Here is a 13155-nt window from a genome sequence, read left to right on the forward strand (position 1 = left end):
AGGTTGAGGAAAGAGAGCAAGAGAGAGAGAGACCTCCCGTAGGCAATTATGATCTGAAGTCCTTAAACAGTCCTTAAACAGTCATCTTAGTGTCTCACCATTGATGTTTTCTTCAGTGTTCACCTTGTAGACGCTCCTGTCCTTTAGAGAGGTCACTGATAAACATGACTGAGGAGCCGCTTCAAAAGACTTCTCAGCCATTTGCAGCGTTCTGTTAGCAGAAAATCAAAAAGCAGAATTTCATAATATTGATGACATGAAATCAAACATTAAATGGCCAAAATTTTTCCTTTAATATAGTCTAGTCTTCTGTAGGTCGACAGACATAAGCTTCAATTTATTTAGTTCCACTTTTAGGTGAAACGAGAGGAGAACATTTAACAAAAGTACTTTTAGCTGGCTATAAAAATAAAAACTCATCAACTATAAATATCATCTGTTGATAGGACAAGCAAGAAAAACTGTACACCTGCAAAAAAAGGCATAAACATAAACTCCAACCAACAAAGCCATCACAAATATGAGGCTCCAAACAGTCTAAGTTGGCAAAAGCCAAGTAGGTATCTTTGTCCTGAAAGTCATGTGTAGATTTGTTACTTAAAAAAAAAATAATTAAAATAATCTAACTGAATCTAGTGGCTGATCAATGTAAAAAATAATAAATAAAAGAAGATTTCATTCTGAACCTTATTAGTTATTTTTTAGTTATTATTTCCTCTCATGGCTTTTAAGTATAAAAAATTCAACTATAAGCCACAACATTAAAAACAAGTCACCTGTTTTAAGTTGTGTGTGGCTGATTGGTGGATAATTTCAGATCAGAATTATTCACGTGTCTCGTCCTAGTTCACTGTAGAATACAAAGACTTATGCCAGAAATAAGCAGAGGACAGTAATTCTTTCCATTACAGATAACATCTGATAAGTGTAGAGACGTTACTGAATGTGTTTCTGATAAAAATTCTAATGGTTTGGCTAGTATTTTATAAAGGCTGCGAGCATTTATCAAGCTGAAGGTGGTAGAAATATTAAAACAGCAGTCGTATCTCGCCTGCTGTCGTTTGTCATAGATTTATAGGGAAGGAATTTCAAGTCCATGGATTTCCTTCCTCTAGGCTCTGATCTTTGCTCAGACTGTACCCTTTTTTAACAACCTCTATTTAATTACAATGGAGTTCTACCCAAATAGGATGTTTTTATCAATGACAATTTGAAAATCCATCTTAATGGCGGCTTGTGAATTCCTGCTCCTACTGTTCATGACAGGTAGTAGAAGATACTGATCCAGGACTCCATTATGGATGGAAAACACCCAAAAGGGAAGGTTTCCGTTATTTTCTTTTTGACATTCAAGCCAGCCACTCCCTAATACAGGATTTAATAGACTGAAGATAGATTGCCAATTATGCAACACTCTCAAGCAATCACACTTCCAGATAATGAAGATCGAGACGGTCGACTGTGGAAAGACACATAAATGAAATCGGAAAGGGGCTTAATTAATCTCAATACTTATATACAATGATTTACTGTGGTTGTGGGAATTTTGGTTCTTATGGAACAAATCATAAGAAACAACTGTTCACAAGCTGCCAGGATACCAGAGGACCTTTTGACATGCTTTGAAAATACATCCCTGGTAGGACTGAAACTGCACTAAGGGCAAAAAAATAGTAAACAGCATTCAGAAACACTTATAGGTTTTATGTTTGCAGAAAGTGCTGGGTCATTATCTTTATACTATGAACATCTTTTTTTGGACCAATTTCAATTTAAAAGTATCCTGATTTAGTTTTAGACCTCTAGTAGTGCTATGGAGCAGTTTTACACAGACATGCATGGACTACAAAGGCCCATTGAAGCAAAGTAAAAACACCAACAAATCAGCTAGAAAATCAAATAGCAATAAGTACCAACCCAGAAATGGAGAACAAACAACTTAAGTAATGAACTTACAAATTAAATTACATCACTATCAGAGAGGTCACAACCTCAGTTGTCCCATTTAAAACATTAAAGCCTCCGAGCATTGTAGATCGAGGGATAAGAAGGAAAGGAAAAAAAGGCCTATTATACTAGTATAATGAAAATACAGAGTAGGTATAAAATTAGCACAAGCCTGTCATTACTGTAATGTGAGTTCCTTTTTACCTTCTTAAGTGCTCCAGATGTGCTCCAGGCCTGCCTTTCCTCTGGGCTGAACTTGTTTGACAGTGCAGCAGAGCCTGGGTGAACTGCAGGTTGTACAGCATCTTCACCACGCAGCTAAAGTGTTTACAAAGGAAGAAAATGGTGACACTGTGAGGATGTATTACATTGAATTAAAAAAGATTCCTCGCATAAAAAAAAAAAAAAAAAAAATGCTAGTTGAGGCGGTTGGCAGGTATTCACAGCGGCGCAATATATTTGGTTCCTCAGTTCTGCATAGAGAGTCTGACTGAACAGTGTGCAGGATAATTAGCAGATCATTTCAGGTGGAAAATACAATCTGAAAGATATGCAAGATTGGTACTGAAAAGAACAAAGAGTGCCATTTGTTTTCTTTGAACAGCAAAGGGTTCCTGACAGCTCCAACATCCTGGTCACTGTGACAAGTTTCAGTACACACAAACTAAACAGCAGAATTTCAAAAAAGGAGTCATCCCTCTTTAACCATCAAGTGCAAAAGACCCTTCATTGACCGATTACGCCATCTCCTTTTCTATTCTCTTTGAAAAAAAAAATCTTATTTTAAAGGACAGAGGTTTCGTAACCCCATTTTATTATGCTTCGTGCATTTAATTAGGCCAATTACTGCCTTCATTTATTGCCTCTCTCATCGTGTTGTAATGAAAAAATAAATAAAATCAAATTACTTATTACAATGATTTAATTAATGATTTATTTGCTTTTTTAATACATAAACATTATGAACCTGTAAGCAATGATGCAGCCACTTTATTAAGGACTGAATCTGACAAACTAACAATTAATAAATTTCTAAATTAGATTTATGAAAGTACATTCCCTAACCTTTTTTTTTTTCTTCTGCTCTTTTTCATTTTCTGTTAAACAATAAGTTGGCCATTACCCTGAGAGACAGTGGTCTAATATCTCAGCTAATCTCCAGGGGAGATATACATCACAGTATTATCAGCGAGCTGTTGGCTGTTTATTGATCAAGTGTTGCTGTTGTTTCCCTCTCCAGCTGAGCTCCAGTGTGTGGTCCCCACAGTCTATTGAGTTTAGCCTTCAGCAGTTCTGCCTGCCCTTCCTTCGCCTCTCCTGCCTCCTGCAGCATCACCTCTATGGAGACAACCTAACTGGCTGCTTGGTATGTTATAAAATAAATGTCATTCGACATTTAGCTGTGTACCCTTGTGGCAAAAATGGTCACATCTCACTTATATGAGGTTAGACATGAGTGAGTTTAACATCCTGTGAATGTGATGTATGAACTCACCAGCTCTCTTTTCTTCTTTGTGTGTTCTCAGGGAGAGGAGGAGTTCTCGTCCTTGGCTGTGTGTTTGGGGCTCTTACCCTCGGCCCCTCAGCCTTCCAACACCGTGCACAGTGCCTCATGTCTGGAGTGGGCAGTCAGCGCCTTTGACTTGGTGACACAGTGGTGTGCTGAGGTTACAGGGCTCTCTCAGATGCAGGCTGAACAATCATTGGTACGTTTGTGAATTTCAGTCAATATACAAACTCTATATATAGTCATCATTCAAAATTTAAGATTCTTAAAAAAAAAACAAACAAAAAAAACAATTGATTAACTGTCCAGAAAATATCAACATATCGTCAAATGAGAAGTTGAGTTTTTTTTAATGGCCTTGGACTTTCACTCTCACACCAGCATGAAAATGCAAAGCACATATTTTGAACTTGACGTCCTGTGAATGATTTATATAACCAAACTGCTATCGACACTTTGAATTTAGCTCCAACCTTGATTGACAAGGTCCATAGCTGTTGCTGTCTGACTGTCTCTGAGGAGAGTGACTGCACTACTAACCATGTGTCTTATACCCTCATCATTCAGCACTGTAGTAATCTTGGATGTTACACATCATTTGGTGAAATCTAGGAGTGTCTTGCATGTAAATTTATATTGAATCATTAACATACAGCATTATCTATTACATAGCTGAATGAAAAAGTCATGAGATCTAGGTAGATTTATTCAGTGTGGGCTTACAAGAAGTCAGGTTTCCCCCCTTTTGCTTATTTAAAAAAGTAAAAACAAGGAAGCACAGTCAATTATATATTTCAGGGTTTTTGTTAAATAATTTTTCTTGAAGACTAAAGCTGGTGTGTTTTATGATCAAGAGCCTGAGAGTTGAGGGAGGAGCAGGGAAGAGTGTCAGGATAAAATTTGTAGCGCACAATAAAGCTGTGGCCTGAATGTGTCTTTCTTCTCCTCTGAAGACCTTGCTTGTCCAGGATCCTCAGTGGGCAGCCCCTCGCCTTCTGCAGCTACCTGACAACTACAATATCATCTTCCAGTACTATCATAGGAAGGCCTGCACTGCCTGCAAAAAGGTGCCAAAAGACCCTGCACTCTGCCTTGTTTGTGGCGCCTTCGTCTGTCTGAAAGGCGTGTGTTGCAAGCAGCAGGGTATCTGTGAATGTGTTTTGGTAAGTTTTATTGTTATTAGCCATATTGTTATGACTGTATATGTAAATTACTGACTTTACACGCACACCCTGATTACAGCTTTTTGACAGTGTTATGGTCAGTTTTTGCAACGCTTATTTGATGCTTGTCATTTGTAGCACTCCCAACATTGTGGCGCAGCTACAGGCATCTTTCTACTGATAAATGCCTCAGTCATTATCATCATCCGTGGACATCGTTTCTGCCTGTGGGGTTCTGTTTACCTCGATGCCCATGGAGAGGAGGACCGCGATTTACGGTACGATACATCACATGCAGGCCTGGATGACACAATATTGTGCAGTGAGCTTTATTCAGTTAAAACATTTTACTACTCTTATGCTCAGCCCCAATTCCATTATACACGTACGTACTCAAACACAGTTGAGCAAATGGTTTTTGCAGGGAACATACAAGAAATCAATGTACTTTGAAAACAGATGCAGTATGTGTGCTGACAATCACTATCATTTAAGCTTCACAAACATGAAGCGAAATTGCTAAATTTATATTTTGTTTGAACTTTTCCCAGTTTTCTTTGTGCAGTGCATTGTTGGACAATGACGTGCAACAACACACTTTAAAATAAAGCATTTTTGAGTACATTTAAGTTTTCAAGTGCACAGCACACAACACACTCAAAACCCTCTTAGCAAGTCATATGAATTTGGGACACAGCTTTTTTGAAATACCTGTTGCTGCAGTGAAAAACACAGCTCTCACTCTTGTTTTCCCCTTTGGCCTTTCTCCAGCCGCGGCAAACCTCTCTTCTTATGTGAAGAGAGGTATCGAGTGTTGGAGCAACAGTGGGTTTCACACACCTTTGATCACATCAATAAGCGTTGGGGACCTCACTATAATGGACTCTAAGATCTTCCAAAGTCCACTGAAAACAGCTACCCGTGACGGAGAAGATATTTTTTTCTGGCTTATGTGTCTGCCTCGATCAAAAATATTTGGGAACTCTTAACGTGATAAATAAAAACATCCGGTGAGGGTTTTGCTGCCACAGCCTTGGTTTATGTGAAGTTTGGTGTACAATCATGCCTAAAGATTAACACGTGTGTGTGTTTAAGTGAATTATTGTGTGGTTTTCAACAGGGAAAAACAGAATTCGGTAAGATCAAAATAAAAAGCACAACTTTGCCCAGAATTTAAATTGGTTTGGAACAGGCTTTTGAAGCCTGTCATATTCATTTGGGTCAAAAAATATATATCAAGTGCTGAATGTCCCTGCAAAGTTTGATTACTTTTTTGCACCATTTATGATGATAACAATGCATATCCCTTTTATTTATCAAAATGTGCTCTGCTGTGCTGGCATGAGTTTCAAATCCTGATGAGTGTAGCAATGTTATTGCAATGTGCACTCATTGTCTGCTGACATGTGATGGTAGGCAGGACAAGTCCACCCATCAACACACTAGAGTTTTTTTGCAAACAAGCAAAGGCTCTTTTTATGGGTCTAGTTGCAATCCATCCTCAGGAATTTTTTTTTGTTTTTGCTGTTTAAAATACGTTTTAGATATTTAAATAAATGCTGCTGCTCATTGTTCAAGTAAGTAATTTTAACTTTTGTGAAGATTTTTTTTTTTTTTTCTAAGGTTGTGCTTTGAGTTTACAGTAGATGGCTGGGAATGTTGACTCAAACTCACTTTAATGTTTAAGGAGGTATGCGGTCACCTCATTATGCTCACTACAGTTCTTGTAGTCCTGCCCTATCTGCGCTTTTTGTTTCTGGTTGGCTCTGAAGAAGAAACTCAAATGCCAACTCTAAGACAGCTGAAATTACAGCTGGTCTAAGATTCACTGTAGCTGCTCCACAAAAAAAAACCTGACGTCAAACACACAGAATTTAAGTAGCATAATTTTAAAGGAGTGTCATTGCACAGATTTGGTGTCTTGCTGCACTGGCAAAGCTGAACGCCACATGAGAGCTGAAATATTATATCGGTTCTGTCCAAGTATTCTCTCAAGATATGAAACCCAATGAAATGTAAGTTGCTTTTGAGAAAAAAAAAATGCCAATACTCTTCATCTTATTGTGCTGTCAGAATTATTATTTTTTCCTTATTGCTTTTGATTGTTGAGTCATAACTGCAGTACAGAACATATATTGTGGTGACTATCCCTTACTCACGCGTCATCTAGTTGTGATTTATAGTTGCATTCCAACATTACAAGATTATCAAACTTGAGTATCTGTTATACACTGTGCATGACATCCTTTAAGCCACCATTGTTTAAGTGTCTTAGCTACTTAATTTTCTGGTTATCGTCTTTTTTTTTTTTTCTGAAAGAGAGGAAATTTATCCAGCCGTGCCTGCAAGATTAATGTTAATTTTTCCCAGTGATAAACAGCATATCGCTGATATCCCTGATGTCTGGTTTTGAAATGCTGGGCCACGTCGTGCTGCGTCAAGAAATCTTTAAGGAACAAGCTAACACTTGAAAAACTTCCTCTTGAATTCATGCATGCTGCTTTTCTGTTTACTGAGTTTCTCCTCTCTTTGTTATTTTGCAGTACCCACTTTGTAAATGACCGCAACCAAATAGCCAATGAGTAATGGGTGTAAATTGTAACTGAAAGCTCTTGTGTGTTCTCCTGTATGAATGAAGAGAGAATACAGTATATTACTGTAGGTGCTGACTCAAACTTTCTGAGTTTGACCAGAAAGTGTGACTTGGACATTTAATGCAAAATGTAACATATGTGAATAAAATATAAACACACTGATTTGTGTCATTATTTTTTCTTTTGCCAGAGTTACTCAGTCCGTCTGTTAATTGTCATTGAGAATAGATCATCCAGTCTACTATTATGTTCACCACGTTGGAGCAGTACTTCTGTATTGGTTCTGTCAAAGTCTCCTCTCAAGATAATTACACTCAATGTCTTTGCTGCTTTTGCAAAAGAGAAGTCGATAACCTTCACATTTACCTTCCTCTGGTATCGGAAAAGTAGATAATACTACAATTTTATATCTACACAACCATTAGGAGTCATTTTTAGCAGGTATAATTAATGTAATTTCCAAGAAACCCGAATGACATGAGTATTAGATGGACAAGAGGAAAGAGGATTTCATGATACTATTGATTCAGCTCCATAAAGCTCAAATATTACTTTATATAATGGCCTTTTAAAGTGGCCAAATGTGGCTGCTAGGATACAGACATCTACCTCAAACTGCTCACCAGGGGTCTCAGTTCACTGAAGCTCAAATATAAAGAGGGAGACACCCTCCATAGACATATCCTGTGACCTTTTGAACGAATAATGTGACTATACACAAGAATACAGCTTGTGTAAAAAGTTGCAGCATATTTTCAAAATGCCACTAGCCTGTTACACCAGATAACCAATCCTGAGACCATGGAAATATCAGTGTTTGCCAGTTAACAGACGAAGGATCATAAAAAGTAATTTCTTTAAAATGCTGTTCAAGATTATGAAATAGTCCACTGTCCTTTGTTGGCCCCTACTCTGGGAGAAATTGCACTGCCATGTGACTGAGCACTTTCTGGGTAATTGGGTTGAAATTTCATAAACAAGAGAGGCCCTCTGGGTAATGACCAATGGCCACACAAAAGCCCCTGTTTTCTGCCAATTCGACCAAAAGAAAAGCGTTCTCATATGGACCGGCGGAGGAATTTGATCCGGGTGAAATCACCGAGATTGTGCGACAAGTTTCACGCTGAGAGCTGCGGTGCTGCGGCGAGCATCGCTGGACGTTTCCTCATCTCCTCCCTGTGCAGGTTGGTAAACTGCTGCTTCCCGGGGCATGAATACACCATTGATGGTTGTGTAAAGCGTTATTGGCCAGTTAACAGCTTCCGGCCTGCAGGACCACATGCTCAGGTGTCTATACTGTTAATAATTAAAAGTCCTCCACTGAGTAAACGGGGAAATCAGTTCGGACATGTTGCTATGGACGGTAAGCTGCACGTACAGAATAATTAGTTAAAGCCAATACAGTTAAGATTTGTGTAATACTGTCTCCAGCGTTGGCTGTGTTCACCCATATCTCAAGAGATGGATACAAGACTGTGCAATAATCAGTTGATGTCTTAAACAGTTTCCCCTGTTTTGCAGAATTTAGAGATGGAAATACGGAGGCAGCAAAGACAAGGTAGGACTCATGTTTCCTCATCTTTATGTGTGCAGAAACACACAGGCCTTCACTGTCAGGATTTTTATTTTTTAAATTCTGGCGACATTAGTCTTAATTATTTTAATTGTGAAATATTCTTCATACAGTGATATTAATTGGCAGTATACCTGTTTTTTTTTGGCAATTACCTTTTGTGGCACATCAGTAAATTCACATTTAAGACTGTACAGGAAAGAGAAGAAATGTATAAAAAGGTGAGAATACATCCAAATCACACAAATACAGGAGCTTTACCAGTGACAGACCTAAGAGGTTATTGGTTGAGCATATAACAGGTTTTAGAAGAGGACATATTTTTTTTTATAACAACATAAAAAAATAACCTTCCTGTTGTGTCCCATAGTTCTACAAAAGCTGCAATAAGATATCATTTTTGTAGGTGATTGCTGGGAGCAGATGACATTTATAAAAGCACATTATTTACAGTTTCAATTTGCAGGACTCTTAATGCAAAGTGTTTTTCCCCTAATTTTGGTCTCAAAATCTCATCTTGTACACAAAATGTAAACACCTGTATCCAAACAGTTAATACACCACACAGTAGGAATCAAAACATTATATATGTTAATCAGTAAATTTTAATAACAGCTGCAACCAGAAAAATATGGTTATGATCAAAATATGCTGTCAAGCAGTAACTGACTATCACCAGTCTGCAGTGGTCATTTTGTCAAGATGACACAAACAGAAAAGAGAGAAAAATGTGTATTTTATGCAGAGGTCAGTATATGAAATGATTCAGAGTTAAAACGACCTCTTTAAAACTGTTTTTATTTATTGTATATGCTGTGTTATCATAAATATAGATAATAAAGTCTTGAGTCTGACTAAGTAGTTATCCTGTTTCGTATCAACCACAAAGTTTTATTTAACATTTCTGTATGCTACTGTTACAGATAGTTCATACATTACAAAGGAGGAAGGAAATTGCTTTCTTACTACTCTTACCACTTCTGCCATGCATTTGAAATGGCAGAAGAAAATTGAAAGTTTTGTGGTTTGAAACTCTCATAAAAACTGAGTCAAATCAATCATAAAATACTGAAACAGCTATAATAACAGTCATACTTCTCATTTCTGTCAGAATGAACAGTTTGGTGAAATACATGCAATCCAATTCTTAGAATATGACTCAGGTTGAGCTAAATCAACTTTAACCTTTATTAGTTGTATTTACACAAACAGAGGCCTTGCACTCCACAGTATTGCACTGCATCACATCTCAGTTGCTGCTGCAACAGCTGTCATATTTGTGATTAGACTTTATAGCTGTGGTTCGGGTTTTGACATAGATGTCTTAGATGATGGTTTTGCCTTTTTGTTAATGAGTTTGATTATTATTGGTGCAGTTGCACTCCTCAGATCAAAAGAATTAGTGTTTGAAAAATGAGTTTGTTTCTGGTCGTGAGAGCCTTTGGTCATCCAGGGTGACAACAAGGGCACAGGGCCTTAGGCCTGACTCGTGGCTACTTGAGGTTTACTGCAAAGCCTCTTCATATCCCCTTAAAAGGGATTATAGTTCAGAGTTTTTTTTCTCTCCACAGACTTACCAAAGGGTTTACCAAGTGGAGTTCCCAAAAGGCTTTACCAGAGAGGGTGGGATTGTGCGAGTTTGATGGAAGCAGAAAATTAGATTACTCACTTTTACTTTGCACTGTTTCTGGTGACAAAGACCATCCCTGTGCTGCAGCTGGTCACATCATCTAAAGCTTTTACCACTTCCAACCATTTCTGAACCTTGACGTTATGTACTCGCGGTGTAAATGCAAATGCTGGCGGCATATTATTTAGCTCAAGAAGTATATGTATTTAGTCTTATCACAAAGTGACACATAGCCATAAAAATATCTCAGGTTTTATACAATTTTTATGTGCAGTTTGATGACGGATTAAAAAAAAAAAAAAAAAAAAAACTTGACAGAGCCACAGAGAACAACTGAGAAGCATTTTGAACACCAGCTCCAGTGTCCCCTTTTCAGGTATGCTGACAGACCTTGGTAAACAAAGGGTAACCTGAGTATTGCCGTCTAGGACCAGCGGTGTCCTGTTCTAAAGCAGTACTTGTGTATCTCCTGACCATTTAAAAGAGCAGCATTTGGGTTTCGTCTTTGTTTTGCAACAATAAGAAAACAAATATTCTGCCCAACATCTGCTTAGTTTTATATCGTCTGTTACATTAAAACAGTGGGTCCCAAACTGGGGTGGGACAGAGAGCAACTAAAGCTGAATGAATCTGATTTGAATGCTGTGATGCTAGCAAGGCTACCATGTTAGCAAAACAAATCAGCTAAACCTAAGTCGAGAAAAATGGCAGACACCTATCTTGCTCTGCACTTCATTGGTTCCCAACCATCTTTGGATTTGACCCCTTAAAATGATACCATGTCTATGTGGGAATCTTCACAGGTTGCACGTGTCTACAGATTATAACCAAGATTAGATAAAAGCCTGACTGTATAAACCTAAATTTGTGTACATGCATGAAAATAAACATGCAGTCTGTTCTTGATACTTCTATTTCAATTGAATTAAACTTGACTCCTTTGGTTAGTAGTTTCCACACTATTGTCAAAATAAATTATTCATATGCCAAATAGGGGGTTGGGATGGGAAGGCTTTAATTTTTTTTTAGCTTCCCTTAGGAATAGAAAAAAAATTAGGAACCTTTGTTTTAAAACATGTATGAAAATCTGAGCACTTCTTGGAGCAAGTTCTGTAGATATTGAAGCTCTTTCCAGCTGGTGTGACTATCTTACACTGTATTAGCTCCCTGGGGCTTTGAACTCATGGCAACAGGAACATCCAGGGCTGTTGTTTTTCAGGTGGAAGAAAGTCTTGTTTTAAGTCACTGTCACTCAGCATTTATGTTCTGTTATGTAGATGTAGATATCTTGTTAAAAAAAAAAAAAAAAGCCAGATCAATGAGTACAATGACAGTTGAATTCCCTGCACAGTTCTGGGCATATATTTGACTTTTTAGACGGATTGTCCTCAACTTAATCCTTTTGCCACAATGTGCCAACTCCTACAGCAGGTGCAGAGGTGCTTCTTCCATTATTGTGACTGTCATTCAACAGACTAAGATGTCAGAAGTCGTCAGATGAAGTAGCAACAGCTGAATGTGTGACGAACATTATGTTCAGAGGGGAGACAGGCAGAAATCATGTGACCTAGCAACCATCATGAGCTTCCTGGTAACCTGTGTGCAACCTGAGATGCTTCATATCAGCCACCATTATGAGTGGATACATCTGCCAATTGAATATTTAACACTGCTGCAGATCAGGTTGCAGATTACTAGTGAATTATTAATCTCCATAGATTAGCGAGAATTTGTCTGGTGCATTTTGGTGCGAGGGAGAGAAAGAAACACTTTCATAGAAACAGGTATGTAAGATGATTTATGGCTTTATGATTTGAGCTTTATTGATCTTTGAACACTAGTTTGAATATTGAATAGATGCAGTTGAGTAAATGACCACAGTAGTTATTTGTATATGGTTGCATGGTTGCAGACTGTTACTCTTAAGTATTTGAGGTAATTGTTTTGTTTTTTTGATGATTGATGGTGAAACTGTAGCTCAGGTTATTTGTGCTGTGGCAGCCTAAAAAATGCTCTGGTGTTGTACAATCTGATCTTAAGCTCAGGTTGTACTTTTTCCTTGAAAGTACTTTTTTTTGGAAGCTCTTGCAGAACGAGATAGTTGTAATAATAGACATTAACCACTAAGATGCATTTAACTCTATGTCACTTGAAACAATCCTCACCCTCATATGTCCTGCACCTGCATATCTGACTTATTATAAGTTGCCGGGAAATGTTGGTGTTGGACAGCAGGTATCTGGTGCTGCCGCCGGTCATTAGAGACAAAAAGCTGCCGGAGAGGAATATGAGCCATCTGTTACTAAAGTTGGTGAAGCTGCCTCAGCAACAGGTGACTAGTGATGTGTTCAATGCACTGTGTAGACACATGTTACAAAGCAGAACAACAGTTATAACTGGCAAGTAAACAGGTCTGGACCTTGTTGATTAATACGGCAGACGCGATGCATTATTCATGGGCAGTTTAAAATGGGAGATTAACTTCAGAACAATCAATGATGGATTATTAGACTGAAGATGAAACCGGACTTGTTATGTTAGTGATTTGACTTTGCATAATAGTATTTAAATGTGTGATATAAGAATGTACAATTACAAAAGGCGTTTGGCTAGTGCTATCACATGCTGCTCCTTGAAGGACACGTTGAAGGATATCAGTTGTATCTCTGTGCTGCACGTTTGAGCGTCTCCACAGAATAGTTATATATCCATCTGATATCAGCCTGTGTGCGCAACAATCC

At 38.0% G+C, this 13155-nt stretch overlaps 2 protein-coding genes across 4 annotated transcripts in view; both read left to right on the top strand.

The window, feature by feature from the left end:
* ubr3 (ubiquitin protein ligase E3 component n-recognin 3 (putative)) overlaps positions 1–7364 on the top strand; it is a 42985-nt gene extending 35621 nt beyond the window's left edge. For all 3 annotated transcript variants that reach the window (XM_022740409.1, XM_022740410.1, XM_022740412.1), the window contains exons 35-39: positions 3188–3313; positions 3474–3653; positions 4408–4617; positions 4756–4895; positions 5389–7364. In XM_022740409.1, the coding sequence (XP_022596130.1) occupies positions 3188–3313; positions 3474–3653; positions 4408–4617; positions 4756–4895; positions 5389–5506 (774 nt within the window). In that variant the 3' untranslated portion in view covers positions 5507–7364. The remainder of the gene's footprint in view (positions 1–3187; positions 3314–3473; positions 3654–4407; positions 4618–4755; positions 4896–5388) is intronic.
* A 5265-nt stretch (positions 7365–12629) lies between these two features.
* Positions 12630–13155, top strand: part of myo3b (myosin IIIB) — a 55146-nt gene continuing 54620 nt past the window's right edge. Inside the window, exon 1 of the mRNA XM_022741376.1 lies at positions 12630–12774. Within this exon, the coding sequence (XP_022597097.1) occupies positions 12630–12774 (145 nt within the window). The remainder of the gene's footprint in view (positions 12775–13155) is intronic.

Source organism: Seriola dumerili, unplaced genomic scaffold (genome assembly GCF_002260705.1).
Source record: "Seriola dumerili isolate Sdu_G_001 unplaced genomic scaffold, Sdu_1.0 BDQW01000052.1, whole genome shotgun sequence".
NCBI classification, from domain to species: domain Eukaryota; kingdom Metazoa; phylum Chordata; class Actinopteri; order Carangiformes; family Carangidae; genus Seriola; species Seriola dumerili.